A 24,810-nucleotide genomic window follows, 5' to 3' on the forward strand; every position below is an offset into this window, starting at 1 on the left:
TTAACAACAAAGGTATAAATTTTTAATAAAAAGGTGAATTAAACTCTATGTCAGCCATCATACCGATGCCATTTGCGACCCACGGATGGCTAGATATTCTCAATGTTGGTATAGGTACTATATTGGAGGAACCGGGACTCAGTCATTGATAGAGGCGTTTGGGATCACCGGTGTTAATTGAGGCGCCAGAATATTTCGTATTAATCTAAAAGTAGCAAAATGATTCAACCATGGGTCTTGTTTTGCCAATAACCCTTGAAACTAACCGTTACGGGGTATGGGTGCCCAACAGGCATTGCGGGTTTGGTTCCGCTTCTTAAGCTATGGTCTCAACCCGTATTTTCAGCCATCCATTTCTTAGCAAAAAAACTATTCCAGTAGCCTTGGCGTTTTTATTTCCACGATATCCAAGTCAAAAAACGCTACGGCCCCTCCTTGGATTGTAGATTCCTGGAGTACCTCAAGCACTACGCCGCACATCCTGCAGTGTTCACGCCATTTCTTTTTCATTTGCATCTCCCAGCATAACTGCGGCATCGGCCACGACGATTATGCGCTAATTGTCAGTCACGGTATGAAAATTCACATGTATCAGATATCCAGAACTGGTCTTGATATACCATTTTACATCACACACCGCACAAGATGGCTCACAGATTATTGATCCAAGTTGCCGTCACTGGCGCCCAGGTTTTCGGCCGTGCTTTCACGGAGGCCTACAAACAGGCTGCCGCCACCACCGCTAAACAGTCTGCCTCCAGGGCTGCACGCGCCACCAACAACGGGATGCCGGTGGATGAAGCATGCAACATTTTGAACATCGAACAGAAGGATTTGACCTTGGATAAGGCCCAGGAGAAGTACGACTACTTGTTCAACATCAACGCTAAGGAAAATGGTGGTTCCTTCTATTTGCAGTCGAAGGTCTACAGAGCTATGGAGCAGTTGAAGAGCGAGATCGAGTTTGCGCAAGCGGTCAGAGAGGAAGAAGCAGCCGCTAAAGCTGAGAGCGCCGAGGGAGGCGCTGAGAAAAAGAAATAAACCCGTTACACAGCTTCATAGCCCCACCCACACCACATATCTTTCAGATACCTGCATCCTCAGAGAGCCATATGTATATATAGCTGGTTGCTCTGACTCCGCCCAAAGCTGTGGTACACGTTCATTGTATATAGTACCGCCTTTCTCCTTAATGGTTGTTTTTTTAGTCTCGCTCTCGTATGCGAATGCATTCCCAATCAGTGACGTGTAGGTAGGAAAGGGCCATTCTCGTATAGTTTATCTTTCAGATAATGAAATAGCAATTATCATATAAAAAGCACTGCATGCCGTCATTGTCATTGCTTTATTAAACGAACCTGTTTGACTTACCTAGCGACATATAACCAGTAGCCCTTACGCCGTTATCATTTATATGGTGTGTGAGCAACGTTAGCTTGGCTCCTGGATTTTGTTCAAACTCCATGTTATATACTGATGAGATGAATTTTTAGACTGTTTCTAATCAGAAATCGATTTCAACTTTCATTTTCAACTTCCACTCCATTGGGAGTGGTTCCCTACTCAGCATTTGCCCCGAAGCACACAACCCGCGAAAACGTTTTTTTTTTTTCCCTTCCGCGTAATTCTCTGGGCATGTATTCCGCCTCTTCGCGAAGTGTCGTAGCCCAAACGATGTACGACGGATACGACAATCGAAACAATTTTTAGCTGTACCTCTTTGTTTATCGGAGTCTAAATTTTCCACGTCACAGGTTTCACTTTCTACTCTTACACGCTTCATATCTTTAATAACGACGCTCCACAAATACAACTCAAGACCACTAAAGCATCCATGTCCACAGATAAGTCCGACATTGAACGATCGCTCCTTGAGGATGCCTCCACACTCTTGATGTTCGCCACCACCGTTGCCCAGCACGAACTTATAGAGGAAAAGGCAGTATCACCGCCTTTGCAGCGCCCGGTGTCCAATGGTGGAAGCGGAACGGCACTGGGAGTTCAGCCCATGACCAACTATTCCAGTGTAAGATCGGTGCACAAACGAACACACTCAGTGCCGCTAATGACGTCGCCAGGCCCCGCGGCCGCGATTTTGTCCACCAATAACCGAGAGAACAGTAGAGACGAAAAAGCAGCGATTGCTGCTGCCGCGTTACAGGCTGCCGCCGGGGTTCCCTTCCCGCCCAGACACCACGATGCCCCCAGGGTCAACCCGTCTGCGTACATTTCACATAACCCATATTCCGGGCGGACCCAGAGCACGCCGTTGCAGGCCACTTTGAATGATGGCAGCATCGCAAAGGCTGTGGAGTTGCGGCAGGAGTTAAGGCAACGGCTGCACGGCCTGATTGTTGAGACGGCGGTCAGCAGCGGCAGCAGCTCTCCTAGCGATAGTACCAAGAGGAGTGACTCCAAAGAGAAAGTCGCCAGTGCTGTGAGAGCTGCACCGGTGCTAACTAATGTTTCAGGTAGCTCGAGCTACGGACAGACTTATGTTGCCGAGAAAAGCTCTGCTCCACAGAATCTCACTCCGAATGTCTCTGGTTCTATTCCCGGATCTGTCTACGGACTGTCTGGGCCCTCCATTCCCGACGGTTTCCCTCGGAAATCTGCAAGTGAATTTGCCCATACGAAAGTCAGTGACCATACAAGTATTCCTGTTCAGGCAATTACTGTTCAAAATATTGCCCCGAATCCAAGTGTGGCTTTACAAACCACTCTGGAAGCCACCTCTCATGACAGTGTTCTGCAGGCTGCCATACAACAAAACGTTCAGAAGTTAACCTCTCAAATTACGTCACAAGACGCCCCCCAGGGCATTCCTTTAGATATTCCGCAAAGCGCAGCACCTAACTCTCACACTCAGCAACATACTTCGCAAAACGCTCCACGAGGTGCTCCGCGCGTTGATATCACTGCGTACCGTGTGGACCCGGATGCCGGTACCATTTCCTGCCTCTGCGGCTTTTCCCACGACGATGGCTTCACCATCCAGTGCGACTCGTGCAACCGATGGCAGCACGCCATCTGCATGGGTATCGCCACGATTGAAGACGCACCCGACGACTATCTTTGCTACGTGTGCGACACAACCCAGTACCTAAACCTCGACCGTGAACGCGCGATCGAGTTCCAACAGGAGTTTCTCAACCCCCGCACGAAGCGCAAGAAGAGTGTTAGCGTGTCTGAGGATGACGAGGAAACGAAGCGACGCAAGGTCAAGGAAGAAAGTGTCGCCCCCGAGGTAAAACCGGAGGCCAAAAAGTTGTACCGGCCGGCCGACGACGAGACGGGGGACGAATCTATCCAGGACTTGACCGCCGACGAGTACCACCAAGCAGTGTACTACGAGTTGAAGCTGGATAACGAGTTCAAGAACCGCGAGATCAAGCAGTACGTGGTGGCACAGTTGCCACGCCTCCTTGTGGACGAATCTCAGGCCGGCTTTTTCTCTGCGCGCGAGTGGGAAAACGTCGACACCCCGCGGTTGACGGTGAAGCCGTACGCGGAGCATCTGAAACAAAAGTTCAGTGGAATCTCCAAGCTAGGGCTCTTTACCCATGGATCCGTCCAGAAAGACCATTTTGTCATGGAGTGTCTTGGCGAGCTCGACTTTAAAGAGAACTACGTGCTCAATTCCATTAATCAGTACCGTGTCTGGGGTACCCCCAAGCCCAAGGTTATCTTCCATCCGGCCTTGCCCGTCCTCATAGACACCCGTTTTGCCGGAAACACTTCCCGCTTCATCCGCCGCTCGTGCCAGCCGTCGTGCAAACTCGGCACCTTGGCTATTGGGCCCGAGAGGGACGTCAAGTTCGGCATCTTTACAACCAAGTACTTAAAGTCCGACCTGGAAATCACCTTGCCCTGGGAATGGGACAGCCAGCATCCGTTTGCACAGCCAGAAAACACGCAATTGGAGGGCTTGAGCGAGCCGGAAAGGGTGGCGCTCATTCGCAGCGTAGAGAACGTTATGTCGCTCAGTGAGTGTGCCTGTGGCAGTTCTAATGACTGTTTGTTGTACAAGGTGAAGAAGATGGCCTCTAACTTGGCCCGGAACAACAGCAGGGGTAGCAAGGTCAAGTCGCGCTATGAGGAGTTGATGCACAAGCCAGAGAACAGGCAACAGCACTATATACCGCTTGAGCAACACCGTATTGCCCGATTGAAGCTTATCGTGGCTGCCAATGCGGTGGATAAGGCTCCGGTGGAAAGGCCGGAAGACGAGACCCCCGATCTCCCCGACAACGCCGCCATGCCCGCCCCCGAGCTTGACCTCGTGCCACTCGAGACTCCCGCCCCAGAGCCTATCTTGGGCATCAAGAACATGCCCTACAAGTACCAGCTCATGAGCAAGGCACACATGCGGCCGTTTGCGGCCGTCGCCGCCGTGGCCACCATTGAGGAGGAGGACTACCTTCCTGTCCCAGTGGCGATCATCAACAACGAAGCTCCTGCACTTGCGATCGAGGTCAAGGCCGCCGGCACCCCCGATCGGGGGGCGGCCGAATTGGATGCCGTGTTGCCGAAGCCTGTCAAGAAGTTGAGTTTCGCTGACTACAAGAAGAAAAAGGTTGTGTAGGTGAGTATTTAGATCGACCACGGTGTCTGAAAGTGTTACGCCTTTATGAGAATTTGTATCCGGTATCTCGAATATCATAGGTATCTATAATTGATATGGGCTATTGATTTGTGTGTAGTTGAGCGTTCTGGTTCCGATTACAACTTTTTTTTTCGGACAAAATTACATATTAATGAGGGTGCAATTGAGTGTGTATGAAAATGTGATAGTGTATATGCGCATCATAAATACACACGTATATTGGGAGAGGGATTCTATACTAGATTTATGCTAACTAAACCAATCTATATTTAAGTATATATAATCTTCTAGTATAGTATACATATGCTTGTGTTTGTGTGAATATTTTATCATATGCGAAATTAATTATATAAATATTAACCAACGGAAAGGAAAGGTAAAATAATAATGATTAATGCGCGTGACTATTAATCACAAGATCGTGATCTAAATCCTCATTGAGATCGATTTCTCCTTTTTATTTGCCATGAACTAGTTAAATGGGCGATATGACATAAATATTATATCAATATTTTCTTCCCCGATGACGTTTTACGATGTCAAGCCTCAGCTGGATATTTTCTGCGGGAAAAACCAAAACGTGCATACATCGATTGTCGGACAGACAAGTGGCAGGGGCTATGGTACCAGATCAAAATCCCCCTCTAAACGTGCCTCCGTACGAACTAACCTATACAAACACAACTTATCATGTCAGAGGATCTTGCAACAAAGGTGGCATTTTTGGAATCCTTGGTTAAACGCCAATCGGAATTGTTATCGCAAACAGGCCAGCAGGTGTTGGCACTCACCGTCAAGCAGACAAAGGGGCAAATTGAAGACTTGCAGCCGCCGGCCATTCCAGGCGTAGTGGTGCCAAATATTGACACCTCAGACTTTGTGGTCAATGACGATATCGTGCAATTGGTATCAGAGTTGCAGGGCCAGTTGGACAACTTGGAAACCAGAAGCATCAGACGCGGGGTGAACATCTTGAAGAGCGATGACGATGCCGTGTTGGCACCAATGCTCAACAATGACGGAGTGGAGCCCCCAAAGGAGTTGTGGCCAGCCACGTTGGGTGTGTTCAAGACCTTTGACAAGAACCACATCTTGGAGTTGAGTGCTTTCTACGACTTGTTGCCACCGCTGAAGGCAGAGCAAGACAGAATGCAGGCATTCATGGAGGGAGACTTGAGCGGCCTTAGTGAGCAGGAATTGGCCAACGGATTGGAAAACTTGAATGTGGAGCCTAGTGCTGAAGACTACAACGAGGAGGAGGTTGATACGTTCTTTGACGACTTGGCTCGTTACATCGGGGTCACCGCCAGAAGAACCCCAGCCGCATGGTAGGCAAAAACTGATCCTTTTCGATGCCTTTAGATGAATAGAAAAAGTTTATATGAGACGTAGTGGTACGGAGCCATTCTGGGAAGGTTTACGCAAAACTGTCCTCTCGGGATTCCAGAGTATGTCGCAACTACCCCTTGTATGCTAAATGCTTTTGTACCTATTGCAATGGTACGTAAACTCTATCGCAATAGAGGGTAACATGCCATGATTGTATCTTGATACCAGCATAGCCTGCAGACTATTACCTATTATCTTCCACTCCAACCAATACATACAAGCGTCTTTAATTCTTACAAGGTATTTCTAGATTTATTTTCTATTAGAAAATGTAGTGTACAAACGTGCGACCGCACATGCAAAAACGTAATTAAAAGCGTAAAATCAAGCAACCGAAAAAGTAAAGCACATAGAAGGGAAGGGTAGTGTACAGGAGTGGGGGGCCCCGGCTTAGCGCATGATGTAGTTCAATTTACCTTTGCCAACTTCAGACCTCTTCTGGTCAGCGGTCTGCAAGCCCCACTCGATGACAACATCCAAGTCTCTTGGGTTCTTGGCGTTTGGATTGGAAGAGATGGACCCCTTGATGACCTCACCCTGCTTGATGCTGATGTCGTTGTCCAAATAGAACACGGTCTGCTTCCAGTGAGTGTACTGGGCATGTGGGCCGGTAGAGAAGACAACCTCGTAGCCATCCGGATCGTTGCCGCCTGGGAAGACGATGTCGAACCAGACGATAAACGCGTGGACGGTGTCATCGCGGTGAGCGGTGACGGAGAACTGTCTGTGGAAGGCCAATTCGGCAATGGTGACAGTATTCAAGTCGAACTCAATGATGTTTTCGGACGAGGTGACCAAGGCCTGGTCCTCGACAATGTCCACCAATGGCTCGGTCATGCAAACCTCCTTGAAACAGGAGTAATCAAAGCCGTAGACATCGTCCCAGAAGTGGATCTTCTCCTGCTTGTACTTACCATCTTCCAACGCCGCAACGTGGATGGAGGCCTTGTCTGGGAAGATCAAACCACCTGGCGCAAGGTACATGTCTCTGGCGATCAATACGGTGTCCAACATGGATTCGTACAACAAGAAGTAACCCATCCACTCGGAAATGATAATGTCAACCTCCTTGTATGGCAAAACAACATCCTCCAACTTTCCTCTTAATAAGGTGATCTTGTCATCCAAGCCGTTGGCCTTGACAACCTTCTCAGCCATCTCGATGATGCTGGACATGTCGACACCGATGACGTGCTTGGCACCAGCGCGAGCGGCGAACATGGACAAAATACCGGTACCGCAGCCAACGTCCAAGACAACCTTGTCCTTGAACATGTGGCGGTTCTTGAGAATGGCGTTACGGTAGGAGATGGTACGGACGGAGTCCTTCAACATCTCTTCGTGGATGCCGAAGTGATCGTACGAGGTGAAGTAGTGCTGGTCAGCAGAGGTAAGGGCGGCCTTGTCGGTAGCCGAGGTCAATTGGGATTGTTCCGTGCTCATTGTGTAGGATAGATGCAGAAAAAAGAAAAGAAAAGGAAGGAAGAAACATAAACGAAGGTGGTTTTATATTTTTTTTGTAACGAAAAATTTTCCCGATGCGATGCTGCAGTTGGGGTGGATATTTTTTTTATTGCTTTTGAAAAAGTTTATTGCTTTTTCCCCTGATGTAGATTCAGCTCCAGGGCACGTGAACGAGTGCTTTATGCAGGGCTAAGGTTCAAAAGTTGGCGGCCGTGTCGTGAGCTAATCTATCTGAAAAGGATATAGAAAGCTGAAATAAACTACTATAATTGCAGTTTGTCACGTCTATTGCAATTACAGTGGTTTGAACTTTGACGGATGTACCGTACTATTGTGGGGATAATTCCAGGAACAATGAGTGCGGGGCAGAAGAGAATCACCATACATACTTTTGGTTGTAAGATTGAAAAACAATCGCAGAAAGTAAATCCATAATGGCTTCCTACCGAAAATACATCGCATATGCTGTGTTATATACGACTAGGCTCTTCTATGAGAAAACTATCCGTTTAATGTGAGTGTTTGCTAGATATGGAAAAATAGCAACACATTGTGAAATTTGTCATAAATCTAAATATTTGTTTGTCCACTCAATATGAAATGACTGTATTTACCGTGATTCTACGAAGTACGTTAGAAATTAATGACTTAGTATAAGCTTATAATAATGGTAATCTCTAAAATAGAAATACTTAGCTAACCTCTTAAAGCCTCCGTAATGGCCAAGTATAAACTATACCGATGCATTGCAGACGCGGAACTAGGCATCACTTGTCCACTCTGTGGGAATTCCTCACCAATCCCTGAGGGTTATTGCGGTGGCTCAAGTTTACTTTTGGTACAAATAAATACAAACTTCATCGCTCTGGCTGTTTACAAACAAGGCCATAGTTTTACCCTCTGAGGATCCACAACATGAATGTGACAGGTAGAATTCATGTCATGATGTATGCTAAAATGAGTATGCCGATACTAGATACCACACTACCGAGCCACTTCGGGGTATCAACGATAGATTACCGGTATTACGTCAGTTTGCATGTGGGCATTGAGTTACAGTGTTACGCTTTATCATTACTAATGGTGAGTGCTGCTTATTAATGTGCGGTATTCAAGCTTTTATATACAGTCACAGTCTCCGGCAGTTCGGATTCAGGTGGGGCCTATCTATGCTATACGCTCTACTGATGTAACACTTGCACGAGCTGGTATTTAATGCCCTCACCAAGATTCCCAATCGCTCTCGCAGAATTATCCCATGTCACGTGCTTGCCCGAGATTTATCCGTACGTAGGCTATTTGTGGTGTATCTGGCAGGTAATTATGGATCTTATTAGCCAGGAGGATATTGTTGGTTGCTCTAAACACTAAATAAACAATCAAGGCGAGGTGATCCTCATAAACGTCAAGGATAGCCGTATAACCATTTCGAATGAGGGGGAGGATCCGGGTAAACGGAAAGATGCCGGAGAAGCACGATGTGTAAAATAGCACCTTTAACAGATGGCCAATGGAATGCTTACATGCATGACATTCCTTGGAAAATTGCAGAACCACCCACACTTTCACCCTTTATATACTACTTCGAGTATCCACACTTTTCCAATTAAGCTCCTGTGTTCGCTATAAATACCATACAATGTCTTTTATTACCAGATTCTCCCAGCCAAAGCTTTTGGTCCCACTCGCCTCTGCTTTTACCGTCGGTGCCACTGTCTTTGCGTATCAACAAATGTCCACTGCCGCCGTTAGAAACGAAACTTCCAAGGCTTTTGCCAACGCTGATGAATGGATCGACTTGAAGTTGGTCAAGATTGAATCCTTGTCCAAGGACTCCAAGCACTTCACCTTTGACCTCCCATCCAAGGACCAGGTATCCGGGTTGGTCACCGCTTCCTGTGTGCTCGCCAAGTTTGTCACTCCAAAGGGCAGCAACGTCATCAGACCATACACCCCGGTCTCTGATGTCAACCAAAAGGGCCAACTCGAGTTCGTCATCAAGCACTACGAAGGTGGTAAGTTCACCACCCACTTGTTTGGCTTGGAGGAAAACGACATCGTCTCCTTCAAGGGCCCAATCTTGAAGTGGAAGTGGGAGCCAAACCAGTTCAAGTCCGTTGCCTTGATTGCTGGTGGTACCGGTATTACCCCATTGTACCAGTTGCTTCATGAGATCACCAAGAACCCAGAAGACAAGACCGAGGTCAAGTTGTTTTATGGTTCCAAGACCCCAGAGGACATCTTGTTGAGGAAGGAGATTGCCGCCATTGCTGCCAAGCACCCACAGGTATCTGTCACATACTTTGTCGATAGCAAGGCCGGTTCTTCTGATGATACCCTCAACGAGGGCTACATCACCAAGGAGTTTATCGCTGCAAACTTTGCCAAGCCATCCGCCGACAACAAGGTCTTTGTTTGTGGCCCACCGCCATTCTACAATGCTGTCTCCGGGGCCAAGATCTCTCCATCTGACCAGGGTGAAGTTACCGGTGCTTTGGGTGAATTGGGCTTCACCAAGGAAAATGTCTTTAAGTTCTAAGCACTGGGTGTCGAACATAAGACATATATGAACATGTATACAATAAAGGCTAGCTCTTTAAGAAATGTAGTAGGGTGTGGGTCGGGAGGGAGCTATGGGAATCATAACAAAGTCTCGGATATACATATTTTTAGTTATGTGTATCTGAGACTTTGCCACTGACCGGGATTTGAAAACAGAGAGCAAAGAATAGAGAGCAAAGAATAGAGAGGTAATAATAGAGAGGTAAGAATAGAGGAGCTGGTTTAAATTTTTGTATGAATGACTTGTGATAGGTAAATTTTATAAGCCAGTACGTCCTAAAACCGTGTATTCCAGCCACGCGTGATTGTTACAATGTGCGACTTGTAACCGTGTTCGGACCGGACTCCTTTCCTCTCACTTTGGTCGAAACTCTTGGAAATAAATCAAAATTTCCTACTTTAGTTTCTATTTAATTTGTATTTACCGTAAGTAAACAAAGACAAGTTGTATTGTCTACGTGGAGAAACACTACGTTTGTCATCTATCTAGTTACGCATGACATTCAAGCATATACCTTAACACTAAGTCAGTGGCAACTATCAATTTCTCAACACCTGGCAGATTAGTAAATCACTACAAGGCAGGCTCTTTTTCGGAAAGCCATACCCCTAAGGTGGATTCAAAATAGAATATTAGCAAACCATCGAAGACTTATCATATATGCACAGGGTCGATGCACGTGCCGAAAACTCGAAATGTGACATGCACCAGGGATAGAATCAGATGATTCCATTGCATCTTGCTCACTATTCAAAACAGACCCAGCGCATTCTCACCGCTAAATTACCACAATTGCCATCCCTAATCCACCTTTCTATGTCCGCCCTTCAATGTAAGCCATCACAGCTCCTTCAGCTTGCCAAGGCTACGATCATTCAGCCTATGCTCCCCCACTTCCACAAGGGCCAGGCGGGTCGGATTTTGATTATTGGTGGGTCAGAGGACTACACGGGTGCCCCTTTCTTCCTGGGTCACGCGCTGATGCAAATGGGCTGTGATTTAACCCACGTGGTATGCGATGCCGTGGCTGGTAGTACCCTAAAGACCTACTCCCCCGACTTAATGATTCATCCGTATTTAGTGAGTAGCGCAAGTGAAAGGGTAAAGGGCTTCAAAGGAGTACCAAAAACAGATTCGGAGGCGGATTTGGTGGTCTTTTTGGACGACTCCCCGTCAGACGTGAAAGCATTCATCGACTCGCACGTCACTCTGAGGATCAACTCCGTGGTGAGCCGATCGATTAACGTTACCGTGGTGGGCCCCGGCTTGGGAAGGGATCCGTTGGTTCTATACACGGCTCAGAAGACTCTCGCGCTGATTTTACTCTCCGGTAATCCTGTTATCATAGATGCGGATGGGTTGTACTTGGTGTCACTCAAACCATCAATCCTTACGGATGCCCTCAATTCTGAGCAGAGCAATTCCCAGGTGGTGTTGACTCCAAATATCATGGAGTTCCAAAGACTATGCAAGGCGGTAAATGTTTCCGTTGATCTGGAAAAACTCAGCTCTAAAGACCCAGAGGCGCGTGATACCTACACCACGGAGTTGGCCACCCTTGCCTCTAATCGGCTTCACAATGTTTCTCTTTTGGTCAAGGGTTACCACGATATAGTTGTTAATGGAAAGACTTCTATGGTATTGGACCACTCTAAGAGTGTCATTCCTTCTTTGAGAAGATGTGGGGGACAAGGCGATACGTTGACGGGGATTTTGGCAACCGCCATGGCGTGGGCTGCCAACTATCAAAAGGGTCGCCTATGGGACATTTATGAGCATAGCCATGTCGTTGAGGGATTAATCGGAAGGAAGAAACTAACCAAGGACGAAGGGATTATTCTTAGTTGCTATTTAGCAACTTTGATTTTGCGGAAAAGCTCGTCCCAAGCCTATGCCGAAAAGAAGAGAAGTATGCTTGCAAGTGACGTGGGAAAATTCATCGGGTCGAGTTATGAAGATTTGGTGGGGGAATAAGAAACAGAACAAGAACTAGCTCATTATTGGGCTACGTAAATTTTACGACTTTCCAGTTTATTTGAATGCGCATAGGCGGGGCCTGAGCTTATTACACAATTAACGATACAAGTTTGAATTCAGCTTTATGAATTTGAACTTTGAGGTATTTGAGGTTTGAACAGGGAGAAGGTTGAAATCTTTAAAGCTGCCAACATAAAATATTAAGCGTACATTAAATCTTGGCGGGTGCCAAGTAGAAATATCAACGTTCATGATTAATTGAACCCATAACGGAGAATTAGTGTTTTGTTTGTCATAGCACGTAGATATGAAATTGAAATTACATAGGTAATAAAGGACCCTTTAATCTAGTTCTGATAGCTTGACTCTGAAGTATTCATTCTGCTTTGAAATACTTGACATTTATAAACGTTCTCACCAGATCTGGACCTAGACTTTCATGGTTCGTGCAATAGAGCCGAAGGGGTCTCCTTGGAGTCTTTTCACGCTACATACGTGCAACCCTCCAGGCTTTACGTTCTCTCTTGCAATACCTGGCGGATATAGAGGTAAAAACTGCCGCTTTGATATAATACACAATCCCTTTTAAGCCATACGCCAGAGGAAACCCTCGCCACCAGATGCGGCATCTCGAGATTATTCCCAATACGGAAACTTTATACGGTTACCCGCCCACACACAACAAATCTGACATGGTTTTCGCGCCCACACATCAGACTGTTTTTTCGGCTTGGAAAATTTTCACCTGAGTACACGATGCACTATATAATTCCAACTTTTTCCACTAGTAAAGTTTCCAGAGATTTTTTCTCTTTCCTCCTTATCTTAACTAAAATGTCTGCTCGTCCACAAGTTACCGTTTTGGCCATCTCTGGTGAAGCCACCACCGTCTCCCTCCCATTGCCAGCTGTCTTCAAGGCTCCAATCAGACCGGACATTGTCCACTCTGTTTTCACCGCTGTCAACAAGAACAAGAGACAAGCCTACGCTGTCGCCGAAAACGCTGGTCACCAGACCTCTGCTGAGTCCTGGGGTACCGGTCGTGCCGTCGCCCGTATTCCACGTGTCGGTGGTGGTGGTACTCACCGTTCCGGCCAGGCTGCTTTCGGTAACATGTGTAGAGGTGGTCGCATGTTCGCTCCAACCAAGACTTGGAGAAAGTGGCACGTTAAGGTCAACCACAACGAGAAGCGTTACGCTACCGCGTCCGCTATCGCTGCTTCTGCTGTCCCATCTTTGGTTTTGGCCAGAGGTCACAGAATCGAGTCTGTTGCCGAGGTTCCATTGGTTGTCGCCGACGACTTGGAGTCCGTCACCAAGACCAAGGAAGCCGTTGCTGCCTTGAAGTCTGTTGGTGCCCACAAGGATGTTGTCAAGGTTATCAAGTCCAAGAAGTTGAGAGCCGGTAAGGGTAAGCTCAGAGGTAGAAGATTTACCCAGAGAAGAGGCCCACTCGTTGTCTACGCTCAGGACAACGGTTTGGTCAAGGCCTTCAGAAACATCCCAGGTGTCGAAACCGCCAACGTTAAGTCTTTGGGTTTGTTGCAGTTGGCCCCAGGTGCTCACTTGGGTAGATTCGTTATCTGGACCGCCTCTGCTTTCGCCGCCTTGGACTCTGTTTGGGGTTCCGAAACCACCGCCTCTGTTAAGTCTGGTTACACCTTGCCAGCCAACATCTTGGCCAACTCTGATGTCACCAGATTGATCAACTCTTCCGAAATCCAGTCCGTCGTCAGACCAGCTGGCCAGGCCACTCAAAAGAGAACCCAGGTCTTGAAGAAGAACCCATTGAAGAACAAGCAAGTCTTGTTGAGATTGAACCCTTACGCCAAGGCTTACGCCGCCGAGAAGTTGGGCTCTGCCAAGGTTGTCCAGTCTAAGGTCAAGCCATCTAAGGGCCAGTTCGCTGCCGTCTTGAAGCAGGATTAAGTAATCAAGTCGAGCGCTTCGGTGCTTTTCTGTTTATATATTTTATCTTTGGCAGGAATCGTGGTGTGTGTATTACATATGTCTAATCATGGTTTTGTTTCAAATTCGATTGTAGTGAAGGTTTGATATGGATATCGGGCGACATTGAAGCGGAGGGCTTGCGTATACGTGATTTAACTGTCCTACGTCGATTGGTAATCAGATATTCTATGCGCAAGTTGAATGCCATTAGAATACCAGTTATGGAAGTACCGAAATTATACGTACTGAGATTCTATTAATATATACCGAGATCTTATTTATGTAGTATGAGAGGAGCTGGGACTTGTGAAGATGGAAAGGCATGGAGATGAAAATTGGCCGAAAATCCGGTGGACTGGTCATAACCTTAGTATATGTCAGGCCTCCCTATGTAGCCCCTTTCACTGCATTCAACGCCTCTTCGGCACGCTCCCCACCCATCACTGTGACCAAGTATTCTCGATGGTTCGGGTGGTCATCAATGTAAATTGTAGCCCCAGTTTCTTGTTCCACACTGCGGAGATTATAAAGCGATAAACAACCGGTTGGGGTGACTCGGTTTGACCGAAAGTAATTGTATCGGTCCTGCGAAATGGTGGAGCCTATAACATTTTTTTCGCCTGAAGTGTATGTCATGCGAAACTTTTCAAGAATATGGACCGCCTTCGATAGCCGTTCATCATCTGGTGCGCTTATCTCGAGTATGAAGTTACCTGTTTGGGTCTTGGTCTTGCTAAAACGGTAGATCCTAAACTTACACCCCTCACCCGAAGAAGCACTGACACCGGCTAGCTTTTCCAATTGCCGCAACTTGGTGTCCCCATCATGGGTCAAGAGAGGAAGCAAAAGGTTCTGGAGGGTCAAGGTGTGTGTCTTTCCAACAGCCCGCGTCTCCTCTTTCAATTTGACATAACTTCGGAGCTTGTCCATCGCCACCAAGACCTGAAAACAGTCTTTATGGTACACTTCTAGTGTCACAAAAGACGGCGAAATCTCCTGTTCTCGTGGTATAAGAACACAATTGTTATTTCTCTCGATCCTGCGCATTAACAGGGAATAGTCCGGATCCGAAAAGACGTTTCGAGGAACTTGAAGTGACTCCATATTAGTGGCATACTTAGAAAACATATCTTCTATGGCATCCAAGCAGCGATCCATGTGACTCTCCGAAGTGCTCAGGATGGAATAAGATGCACCAATTCGTTTAACGAGAGACTGGTTCGATTTTTCGATCCTGTCTAGCAAGTAGCGGAACTTCTGGTGCCGAAATAACAGTTCGTATGGCAAATTTTCCTCACAGAACCGAAACTCCCGATAAACCGTGTACTTCAGCTTCTCAAAAATCGGAGCCAAGCAGGCGTGAATCTTTTCGAGGGCGCTTTGAACCTGAGAAGCGCTATCGCCAATGACATGCACCTCCCCAAACTCGCCGTTACCAGAAGGCAGACTCCATGGTTTGTTCCGTTCCTTTTTGTAGTTCACTTTGACGTTGTAGTCTCTTTCTAGATCATTCACCCGCAGGAAACCCTTACCGGCAAACTTGAGAAATGATTCATGGTGGACTTGTAGCTTTCTGGAATGTTCAGAGAGTTTTCTTCCATACTCCTCCACGTATGTTACTGTTTCTGAGATATCCCCGACGGTGGAATATATACGCAACAGGTCCTTCGTCTTTGATAGATTGATGTTTGTATTCTGGATGCTTTCAAACCATGAGAGATTTCGCAATATCATATGGAAATACGCCGGGTCAAAAGCCACGTAAACACTTGAGTCTGCTAGCTGCTGGACAACACTGGTTACTAAACCATAAGCCCCTTGGACATGTGATGGATCAAGCGCGTAGATGTGGAGCTGTACGCGCTCGGTGCCTCTCATCTTGAGGATACTCTTGGTTTTCCGTTCAATAGCGGCTAAACGGGGGTAAATAGCGTGGGATAGTTCACTGGGGATGTGTATCTGTTTTGAGGAGGCTTTCAACAAATCCAAGAGCGATTGAAACTCAGCCTGGCACTGGAGGGCATCTGGAGAGTAGATAGTCACTTCCGTGACGGTGTGGGAGCGATTCATGGACACCACTGCGGCGTATTTCTTTTCAAGTGCGGCAAGAACTCCCTTTGACGTAGCAATCACCACCGCTAAGTCTGATTCCACCTTAAACGCGATTGTTTTGGCCTCCAAAATTCTCAAGAGAGCAATTATTTTGTCCCTGGCGGCATCAACTCCCGTCTGGGAAGCTCCCATCACCAATATCAGCCCGTCAGTGGTAATTGTTACCTTATGGGAGGCTTTAATTCCTTCAATTTCAGCCAGAAATGCCCGAAACAACACTGGAGAGCGGTCGGACTTGATAACAGAGACAACTAACAGTGCGGCTCCCTCTAACAAGCGTTTTTTGGCCTTGTGTGCCTTGCTTTCATCGTCGGCAAAGATGTAGAGCACCTGGCGGCCGTCAGTCACGGGCGCTGCAACGCTGATGTTTGTATCGGTGGCGATCTCAATCCCTGCAATAATATTTTTGCCACCCAAGAGGCTGCGAATAGTCGCTGACGTCAACTCCAACGTCTGACTGCAGTTCTTCAACAGCTCTAACCTTGCTTCGATCAAGGCCGTAGCCTTATCCAAGGCAGCGGCTCCCCCTTTGAGTTCGATAGATGTATCTTTACCACTCTTTTTGGAAATCTTTACTTTGGCTATTTCAGCAATAAGATTGAGCTTTTGGTTATATTGGCCCGCTAGCGCGTTGAGGACCATTTTGCTCGGCAACTGGATGGACTTGACCTCTGAGAGGGTGTTCTGGAAATGTCTATGCGGTGTAATACTCCATATTGCCAGTATTTCCCGAAATGACTGGTTTACATAGCGACTAAACATTTCATTGCGAGGAATAGAAGCCTAAAGGGTGGACTATTATGCGACATGTACGACAACCGTTATCTATAGTGAAATTTTGAGTAGCCTTTCGCGCAAATGCGTCACTCTTTGGAATGTTCGCGAGAACCCCAGGAGAATCAGCTATAAATCACACACTGCCAACAGTTAGTATTAAGAACCCTTACAGACTAAAATGACGTTAAAGGTAAATATTATGAATACCTATTTATAAACGTCATCTTGAATTGATATAGTTACGCAGGTTGTATGTATTTGTACCCAGATTTCGGGTCCGTTGCAGCTCGCTAAACAGACCCCATCATTTTCGCGGACATCGGAAGTAACTGGGACATCTGGTCTTTTAGAGTGCGACTGCATACTTTTCACTAGCATCAGCAGCTTGTATTAATGAATCAGCCCAGTAAAACATGTTTAATTAAGTTGAGCCACTTTAATCTAGAGTAAACATACCTGTTAATGTATTTTATCAACCTCAGGGAATATTTACCCTTTTAGAGACATACAGGTGGAGGTCAAGTAAGACCACCATCCAATCATCTACATCTTTATCCATAAAGTGTTTAGTCACTGCGAGGAGTAACCATTGACATTAGTTTACATCATTACATAGGTCGAGTAGCTGAATAGTCCATTAATACAGTGTGCTGTAACTGATTTCATCCATATTCTTGTATCCCTGGGTAATATGGACATAAATATTTTCCATGTTTACAAGTGTGTTTCGAGCTTTTCCATCAGGACGAGAATCCTGCATCTTTCCTCTCGCAAAACCCTATTACGCGAACGCATAAGTATTTCAGTTCAACCATGATTATATCTCATCTACTCATATATTTCTTGTTTCCCATCCATTTTTTATCATGTCCGTGTCCCCTGCAGAGCCTCTTGACTCCCCCAGCACGCGCCGCTACGTGACATCCCTCACGGTCTCGCGGCCGTTCCTCACTCCGGATGAAATCTCCACGCTCCGCCGCAAAACTTGTCCCAGCTTGAGCACGTATGTCGCACGGCGCAGACAGGCCGCAACCGTACTCGCATACGTTATTCGCCAGCTTAAGTTCCCGCTGAAGCTCCTCCACACGGCGCTCACATACTACCAGCACTTCTACTTGCACCATGTATTCAATCTGGACCACCACACGGACGTGGCGGTGACGTGCCTCTTCCTCGCCTCCAAGACGTGTGACACGATCAAAAAGCTCCGCGACATTCTCGCTGCAGCACAGCTGGTGAACCCGGACGATGGTGTGCCGTATCCAGGCTTTATTGTGAATAACGAGTCGCTCGACGACCAGCGCCGCCGTGTCATGCACTGGGAGAAAAAGTTGCTCGAGGTGATGAGCTTCGACTTTCGTAACAACATTAACTGCCTGGTGGATTCGTTTTTGGTAAAGTATCTCAAGGCTGCTATTCCCGATACCACCACGGTGGTGGGTGAAAACATGAAATTCTTGAGCTATGTGCTCACGTTCGACGTGGCGAATACCGATATGTCGCTTCTGTATCCATCGCATGTGATTGCGCTCGCGTGTATCCAACTCGCGGGGTGTCTCGACGAACTGTATGCGTTACTCGACTCGGGTCCGTTGCTGCGCTCTCAGCACGACTCGTTACTCGAATCGATCAATACACGCTCGATGGACAAGTTCCGCGTGCCCACGAGCCTCGTGCGTGGTGCCTACCGTGCACTTTTGGAGTTCTACCACGAAAACTACCAAGTATCGCAGTTGGCGCGCTACGCGACCGAGTCACCGATTTTCCACGACCTCCTCGAGCGTACCCAAGCCAGCAGCTGGCGTGAGAGAGACGTTGCGCACGACAGATACATCCAGGCAATAGTGGGGCACGAGCGGGGCTCCAATGGTGCTACAAAGGAGACTGTGAGTAACCGGTTTATGCTCGGAAACAAGCGCAGCCGGTTTACCATGGAGACAAGGTAATTGCATTGATACACTAGAAAGCTTGATATAGATATAGCGGAATAGTCGTGGGTTACATTTATAGGATGCCACATGCAATCTGCCTATTCAGATAATTCCATATTATATAATACAGTGAAGGCTGACCGTTAATAGCGAAATAAATAGTATAACCAACTTGTCTACCGGTACGAAACCTCCAGCATATGCTTTCATAATATGGGCGAATTTTTTGCGGGAGGGCAAGATTACAATACTCACACTGAAAACCTGGTTATGCCAGCGAATACTTCACAAGCTCTTGTCCTCATTGCGTATAAATATCTTGTACACCTGAAGTGTGGCAATTCCAGATATGTCCCCCCTCTCAGTTTTATTGATTAAATACTAATCACAAATGATAGACGCCAATTAACATTCTCAATGGTTTAACATTACCTGTGTTGAATCTCATGTTCCACTCCGATAGATCCCACCAAATCCTCCCACCGCCCCTTCCTCATTGGATCAATCTCTACTAGTTTCGCTACCAATACCAGCATTTCCTCCACCAACTTTCCCTTATCACCCCCGATCCTATACATCTCCTTCTTGATCCACCCCATGCACACAAGACACCACTTGTTATCCACTCCATCATCCTCTACCTCAAGCTCGTTCAACTCCTCAACCACACCCTGAACTTTCACTAATGTAGCCATCTGTTCTGCTTCTGGCATTGTCGGCAAAAGTTCGCAAAGCAACCAGTGCAAATACAACCAGTGCGACGAGTCGGCGGCGTCAGTGTACATAGCGTTGGTCAAATACGCAATTTCTGTCGTTAAAAACTCCGACGGGCGTTCGAACAAGGACCCAGGCGGTGGGGAGAGAAGGAGCTGGGGAACCAACTTGGACCGCTGGTGCCAGGCCGAGTAGTTCGACAAGTTGGCGTTAATTTTCTGGGTGGTGTACTCGAACTCGATATTCGCAAGTTGTACTCGTGCCGCACCCGTCTCGTGATCCGTGGCGAGTGCTGCCATCTGGCCCGTCACAAACCGCCTGTAGTGCCAGCCGTGAAAGTTGCGGCTATCCTGCTCGAGGAGCTTTGCTACTATGGCCAACTCTGTCTGCCACACCTTTGCAATGAGCGCCGGGGTGATTTCCATCGAGGGAATATCGGGAAAGTGCTGGAGGACCCAGACCCGGTGGTTCCAGATCCAGTAACATTTTGGAAAGCGCTTCAAGTGGAGAAGCGTGAAGTGGAGCTCGCGATTGAAGAGGTCAACAAAGTCCACATCCGCCAGCGCTGCCATCAACGCGAGGAGGATCTCACGACGGTAGTTCCACGCCGAGTAGTATTCGGGGTTCAACGCAAGTAGCTGGGAATTCTTTGCTAAACTTTCGAGTGAGTAATCGTGTGCCTCTCGGAGCGCAAGTATCTGCTCATTGAGACGGCGATACGTCGCGATTTTGTTCGAGTCCTGTTGGCGTTTCTGCTCCCGGAGTTGAGCAGATAAATGTGTCCGTTTCACGCCGTGCTGACCGTTAGTATGTAATTTGAAGAAGAGAGAGGGTACATACCATTTTGAAGAGGAGTGTGGATGATGTGTGACCGGGAATATGGCTGGGGTGATTCGGTCAAGAAGAAAAGATTGAGATTGCAGAGATAAGGTCGCGAATTAGCAGTGGAATCCCGATATAGGTATCCGCGAAAAGGTTGGGTGGGAACCACTTTCACAACGCCAAATTCATCACGACGAAACGTTTTATATAGTATAAACGTAACGGATATTGCATATACAAGACCTTTAGTTTGGAACATTCGATATAACAGCGGTTAAACCCTATAGGGCAGACTGCTTTGGTTGAGCGACGAGTTTCTCAAAGTGACACTCTCTAGGTCCATGTATTAACGAGCTAATGATTCAAGCTTCAATTTATGTTAGTCCTATTATATCCCAGTACTGCTAGCTATATTACGAAATGCAAGAACATACGGCCCTTTATACAATACACTACAGAGTTGCGAGATATAATTACAAAATGAAACTTTACACCTGAAACCTTACTTCATAGAGATAGATAGATACGCTCAACATCCAGATTTACACTCCTTAATACCATTTCCTCAAACAAACGGTTTTACCCACTAACATATACTCCGGGTGCAACGTCTCATGTTAATTTTACATTATTATTTATTCGCGAAATAGCGATAGAAAGACAGCCGCATGAAGTTAGCGGCGCACGTCGGCTAATGTTTTCAAATCAGATCTCTTTTTCAACTACACGGTGCCAGCCTAATCCGTCTTAGTACCCGGAATACAAAGTATCAGATAACTTACCACACTCACTAAAACTACTTATCATCCTTCACCTTACTAAGATATCATATCCAACTATTGCAATGTCATCCGCCCCCACCCGCTCTACGGTGTCGCTCAAGGGCTCTTCCAAGATCGTTGCTGACTTCTTCGAGTACTCCATCAACTCGATCCTCTACCAAAGGGGTATCTACCCACCAGAGGACTTTATAACCGTCAAAAAATACGGATTGAATATGGTCATCACTCACGACGACGATATCAAAAAGTATATCCGCAAGATCTTGTCGCAGCTCCACAAATGGCTCATGCGCGGCAATATCGACAAGCTAATTGTGGCGATTGTCAATAAGGATGATTACGAGGCTGTGGAACGGTGGCAGTTTGACGTCAAGTTGTTCAGCAATACTGAGCCGCGGGAGGACGCTCCAGAGAAACTGTATGAAGACGTCCAACGCGAGATCCAGGCAATCATCCGCCAAATCACCGCGTCTGTGACGTTCCTCCCAATTTTATCGGCTGGGAACTACACCTTCAACGTCTTGGTATACTGTGACCCCAACGCTCAGGTTCCCACCGAGTGGATTGACTCCCAGCGTGGCGGCATGGACTTGGAGGGGCGCGTTGAAAACGTCAAATTCAAGGAGTTTTCGACAAACGAGCATGAGATCGGGACGCTTGTGAGTTATAAGTTGAATGAATAGGCGTTAATCCAATCGCCAGCTGAAGAATACTAAGGGGGCCACTGGAGGTTTAGGATGTGGCCTTTCCTAGTTGGTGAGAAAATACACACAACGGGCTTAGTACTCATTCAAGCGTTGCCTGATTGGGGCCCCCACATACCATTGAAACCTGGGCCCTGCCCATACAGAAGGCCATTCGGGCAGTCCACGCATACCTCAATGCATTGAATAAAATGGCTTAGGAGAATCCAGGTCTCCAGTGTTTACCCTTTTAGACGATAGATTTTCTAAGTTATGCATCAAACAAAACCCTCTATCACAAGTCCTGCGGATACCAATTGCGGCAAAAATATTGAATCAACATGACACTGGGGATTTCTCCTCCAAGCCACGGTAGAAAATCAAAGAAAATCTAGGCGTTTATATAAATCAAATCTCCATGCTTGATATGATGTCCGTCTTGGCTTAGAGTAGCCGATACGCCATAGTATAAATACAACCATCTCTAGCGTCCTAATCTTTGACATTTACAGTGATACTAACCACCAGATAAATTAAAAGAGTGTCCTACGACTATGAAATTCCACATCCAGACCAGGCCACACGTACACCCCGAATGATATTTCTTGTTCCACCATACATTCGTGGGGCTCTAGCATGGAGGGCAGATTCAGCACGGGCGATCAGGTTATCAGTGTCCCTCTCCGTGTGCTTTACAAACCAATATGTCATGCAGCAACGCATCTTTCTATGCCGGAGTGAAAAATTATTTTATTTATATGCAGTGCTCTCAAATTTAAAAAGGCATGAAAAATTTCTCATACCTTTCCCTCACACCCATACAACTACATCATGGCTAAGGAATCCAAAACCAGAGGCAGAAGAGCCGCAAAGGCAGAGAAGAAAGAAACGGGCGATTTTGCGCCGCCGGTGGAGACAACAGAGGAGGCGAAAGCTGTGCTCAACGAAACGCCCACCACCTTTTTCGGGCTCGTGGACTCCCAGGAATTGGACTACTTTAAGCAGGCAGAGTCGACCTTAAACGTGAACGCCTTCAGTAATGAGGAGGAACGTCAGGGCTTCATCCGCTCGGTGTTGGAGGAGTCCAAAGGCAAGGAATTGAAGTTGATGACGAACCAGATCTGCTCCAAGTTGGTCGAGAGACTCTTGCTTTCATGCACTGACGCGCAGGTCAAGCGTTTCTACCGGGCATTGCAGGGACATTTTGTGGCTCTTGCTAACCATAAGTACTCGTCGCATTGCTTGGAAACCTTGCTCGTGCGTGCGGCCGCGTTGGTTGAGAAGGAGATTTTGAACCCAGACTTGCAGTTCGAGCTTGATGATGAAGAAGAGGAGGCCCAACCGTTTGTCTCGATGGAAAATCTCTTCCTCATGATGGCCGAAGAGTTTAAACCGCAATTACCCGCGATGGTCACTAACCAGTACGCCTCCCATGTATTGCGTCTCATCATTTTGATTCTTGCAGGGAAGGAGCTTCCATCCTCGACCGTTTCCAACTCGACGTTGCGCTCTAAGAGGTCTAAGATTGCGCGTAAGATGATTGAAATCATGGACAATGAGGATTTTGCCAAACATTACCAGACTCCATCGTCTTTCAAAGACGAAATGATGACGTGGTTTACGTCCATCATCCAGAACCACACCCCCAAGTCGATGAGAGAATTGTCCGTGCACAAGGTTGCCTCTCCTGTCTTGCAGTTGATCATCCAGGTTGAGGGAATGGTTGATAAACAGAGATCTTTCTGGCATTTGTGCTTTTTAGACACGTCACACGTGGAAAAAGATACCTCTGAGGGTGCCTATGTGGAGTACTTGTTGTCTGATGCCGTTGGCTCGCATTTCCTCCAGAACATCATCACACACGGTGGTAAGGTCAAGAACATGGATCGTTTATACAAGCTCTACATGAGCGATAGAGTATTGCGGTTGTGTAACCGTAACACGACGGGGTGCTTTGTGATCATGGCGCTCATGAAGAAGTTGAAGCCAAGCAACTTGGACCAGATCTTGGACGAGTTGATTCCCCACATTGCCGAGTTTTTGGTGCCAGCCGAGGCCGACAGAGCTGCCAACTTGGAGATGGTCAAGGCGATCATCGATACCTCCACCGAGAGAAAGAACTACAAGAAGGAGGAGATTGTGGAGTCCATGTTGAGCATCTACACTTCCAAGCCGGCCGAATTCACCGAAAACATCTTGCAGTTGACGGGTTCCACCTTAGGCAACACCAGAGACGACTGGCCGACAGCTGAAGAGAGACGCCGCTCGTTGTTCTTGCAGAAATTGTGTGCCTACGACACGAAGTTGATGGCGTTGACACTTGACGGGATTCTCGAGTTGCGTGCCCAGCGCATTGTCCAAATGTGCAAGCATGGTGTTTTCTCGCATGTGCTTGAGGTGTTGTTGGAGGCCCCTGTGGAGCTTGACGTGATCAAGCGCCGAAAGCTCATGAACTTGTTTACGGGAGAAATAGCCGAGCTTGCGTGCAACTCCTACGGGTCGCACATTGTGGACAAGTTGTGGGTTTTTACTGTGAAGTTGAACTTGTACAAGGATAGAGTCGCGGGTGAGTTGTATGCGCAGAAGGAAATGGTAAAGGAAAGCACTTACGGGCGCTTGGTCTGGAAGAACTGGTCCATGGAGTTGTTTACGAGAAAGCGTGGCGATTGGAAGGCCTTGGTCAAGCAGCAGGAGCTCGAGATGTTCCCGCCGGTGGCCGCCCCAGCGCCCCAGGAGGAGAAGAAGCCGAAGATTAACTTTAACAGAGAGCCAGTGCTTAGTGGGAAAAGAGCGAGGGAGTATGACGAGTATACCCAGCAACAGTCGAATAAGATCAGAAGCAGGGGCCGCAGATAAGGGCATTGGTAGCAAATATCGCTGAATAGAGGAGGCAAGGCGAATGCAACTTTGGAATAGTATACTGATGGACAAGGTGGAAGTATTCGGCAAGTACGGAGGCATGGGGTGTATATTAATAATTTTAAGATAAGAAATAGGTACTTCGTAACTTTATCGATCCTAAGTATCCATGGATAAGTAC

General features: G+C 47.1%; 13 protein-coding genes across 13 annotated transcripts; 9 read left to right on the top strand and 4 right to left on the bottom strand.

The window, feature by feature from the left end:
- The first annotated feature begins 626 nt into the window (after positions 1 to 626).
- PAM16 (import motor complex subunit) lies at positions 627 to 1,369 on the top strand. The gene has a single exon (XM_019128182.1). It carries the CDS (start codon positions 646 to 648, stop codon positions 1,039 to 1,041), a length of 396 nt encoding a protein of 131 aa, XP_018986231.1. The 5' UTR covers positions 627 to 645; the 3' UTR covers positions 1,042 to 1,369.
- A 377-nt stretch (positions 1,370 to 1,746) lies between these two features.
- SET3 (histone-binding protein) lies at positions 1,747 to 4,686 on the top strand. Its single transcript, XM_019128183.1, has one exon. The coding sequence runs from the start codon at positions 1,835 to 1,837 to the stop codon at positions 4,583 to 4,585; it is 2,751 nt and encodes a 916-aa protein (XP_018986232.1). The 5' UTR covers positions 1,747 to 1,834; the 3' UTR covers positions 4,586 to 4,686.
- A 610-nt stretch (positions 4,687 to 5,296) lies between these two features.
- On the top strand, positions 5,297 to 6,220 carry MRP8 (Mrp8p; the record flags this gene model as incomplete). Its single annotated transcript, XM_019132328.1, has 1 exon — positions 5,297 to 6,220. The coding sequence occupies one exon, from the start codon at positions 5,297 to 5,299 to the stop codon at positions 5,936 to 5,938; it is 642 nt and encodes a 213-aa protein (XP_018986233.1). The 3' UTR covers positions 5,939 to 6,220.
- A 21-nt stretch (positions 6,221 to 6,241) lies between these two features.
- HMT1 (protein-arginine omega-N methyltransferase) lies at positions 6,242 to 7,514 on the bottom strand. The gene has a single exon (XM_019128184.1). The coding sequence runs from the start codon at positions 7,436 to 7,438 to the stop codon at positions 6,386 to 6,388; it is 1,053 nt and encodes a 350-aa protein (XP_018986234.1). The 5' UTR covers positions 7,439 to 7,514; the 3' UTR covers positions 6,242 to 6,385.
- Positions 7,515 to 8,651: 1,137 nt separating this feature from the next.
- Positions 8,652 to 10,231, top strand: MCR1 (cytochrome-b5 reductase). Its single transcript, XM_019128185.1, has one exon. It carries the CDS (start codon positions 9,099 to 9,101, stop codon positions 9,996 to 9,998), a length of 900 nt encoding a protein of 299 aa, XP_018986235.1. The 5' UTR covers positions 8,652 to 9,098; the 3' UTR covers positions 9,999 to 10,231.
- A 524-nt stretch (positions 10,232 to 10,755) lies between these two features.
- On the top strand, positions 10,756 to 12,336 carry BABINDRAFT_59317 (NADHX dehydratase). Its single transcript, XM_019132329.1, has one exon. It carries the CDS (start codon positions 10,839 to 10,841, stop codon positions 11,994 to 11,996), a length of 1,158 nt encoding a protein of 385 aa, XP_018986236.1. The 5' UTR covers positions 10,756 to 10,838; the 3' UTR covers positions 11,997 to 12,336.
- On the bottom strand, positions 12,047 to 12,345 carry BABINDRAFT_118083 (uncharacterized protein). The gene has a single exon (XM_019126906.1). It carries the CDS (start codon positions 12,249 to 12,251, stop codon positions 12,096 to 12,098), a length of 156 nt encoding a protein of 51 aa, XP_018986237.1. The 5' UTR covers positions 12,252 to 12,345; the 3' UTR covers positions 12,047 to 12,095.
- A 488-nt stretch (positions 12,346 to 12,833) lies between these two features.
- Positions 12,834 to 13,928, top strand: RPL4B (60S ribosomal protein uL4; the record flags this gene model as incomplete). The annotated part of the gene is made up of 1 exon (XM_019130758.1): positions 12,834 to 13,928. The coding sequence occupies one exon, from the start codon at positions 12,834 to 12,836 to the stop codon at positions 13,926 to 13,928; it is 1,095 nt and encodes a 364-aa protein (XP_018986238.1).
- Positions 13,929 to 14,188: 260 nt separating this feature from the next.
- BABINDRAFT_160353 (uncharacterized protein) lies at positions 14,189 to 16,839 on the bottom strand. Its single transcript, XM_019128186.1, has one exon. The coding sequence runs from the start codon at positions 16,821 to 16,823 to the stop codon at positions 14,337 to 14,339; it is 2,487 nt and encodes an 828-aa protein (XP_018986239.1). The 5' UTR covers positions 16,824 to 16,839; the 3' UTR covers positions 14,189 to 14,336.
- Positions 16,840 to 17,770: 931 nt separating this feature from the next.
- On the top strand, positions 17,771 to 18,583 carry BABINDRAFT_20269 (uncharacterized protein; the record flags this gene model as incomplete). The annotated part of the gene is made up of 1 exon (XM_019131239.1): positions 17,771 to 18,583. A coding segment is annotated over one exon (813 nt), but the record flags the coding sequence as incomplete, so codon positions are not given.
- A 614-nt stretch (positions 18,584 to 19,197) lies between these two features.
- BET4 (Rab geranylgeranyltransferase) lies at positions 19,198 to 20,326 on the bottom strand (the record flags this gene model as incomplete). The annotated part of the gene is made up of 2 exons (XM_019130357.1): positions 19,198 to 20,280; positions 20,324 to 20,326. The coding sequence occupies 2 exons, from the start codon at positions 20,324 to 20,326 to the stop codon at positions 19,198 to 19,200; spliced, it is 1,086 nt and encodes a 361-aa protein (XP_018986241.1).
- Positions 20,327 to 21,149: 823 nt separating this feature from the next.
- Positions 21,150 to 21,770, top strand: MAD2 (spindle checkpoint protein; the record flags this gene model as incomplete). Its single annotated transcript, XM_019131666.1, has 1 exon — positions 21,150 to 21,770. One exon carries the CDS (start codon positions 21,150 to 21,152, stop codon positions 21,768 to 21,770), a length of 621 nt encoding a protein of 206 aa, XP_018986242.1.
- Positions 21,771 to 22,601: 831 nt separating this feature from the next.
- On the top strand, positions 22,602 to 24,626 carry BABINDRAFT_170677 (RNA-binding RNA processing protein; the record flags this gene model as incomplete). The annotated part of the gene is made up of 1 exon (XM_019130759.1): positions 22,602 to 24,626. The coding sequence occupies one exon, from the start codon at positions 22,602 to 22,604 to the stop codon at positions 24,624 to 24,626; it is 2,025 nt and encodes a 674-aa protein (XP_018986243.1).
- Positions 24,627 to 24,810: the final 184 nt, after the last annotated feature.

This window comes from Babjeviella inositovora, assembly GCF_001661335.1.
Source record: "Babjeviella inositovora NRRL Y-12698 unplaced genomic scaffold BABINscaffold_3, whole genome shotgun sequence".
Classification (NCBI taxonomy): Eukaryota; Fungi; Ascomycota; class Pichiomycetes; order Serinales; genus Babjeviella; species Babjeviella inositovora.

Coding starts and splice junctions, on each gene's coding strand:
- BABINDRAFT_160353 (XM_019128186.1), bottom strand. CDS start 16,823: ATGTTTAGTCGCTATGTAAACCAGTCATTTCGGGAAATACTGGCAATA.
- BABINDRAFT_59317 (XM_019132329.1), top strand. CDS start 10,839: ATGTCCGCCCTTCAATGTAAGCCATCACAGCTCCTTCAGCTTGCCAAG.
- HMT1 (XM_019128184.1), bottom strand. CDS start 7,438: ATGAGCACGGAACAATCCCAATTGACCTCGGCTACCGACAAGGCCGCC.
- BABINDRAFT_118083 (XM_019126906.1), bottom strand. CDS start 12,251: ATGAACGTTGATATTTCTACTTGGCACCCGCCAAGATTTAATGTACGC.
- PAM16 (XM_019128182.1), top strand. CDS start 646: ATGGCTCACAGATTATTGATCCAAGTTGCCGTCACTGGCGCCCAGGTT.
- MCR1 (XM_019128185.1), top strand. CDS start 9,099: ATGTCTTTTATTACCAGATTCTCCCAGCCAAAGCTTTTGGTCCCACTC.
- SET3 (XM_019128183.1), top strand. CDS start 1,835: ATGTCCACAGATAAGTCCGACATTGAACGATCGCTCCTTGAGGATGCC.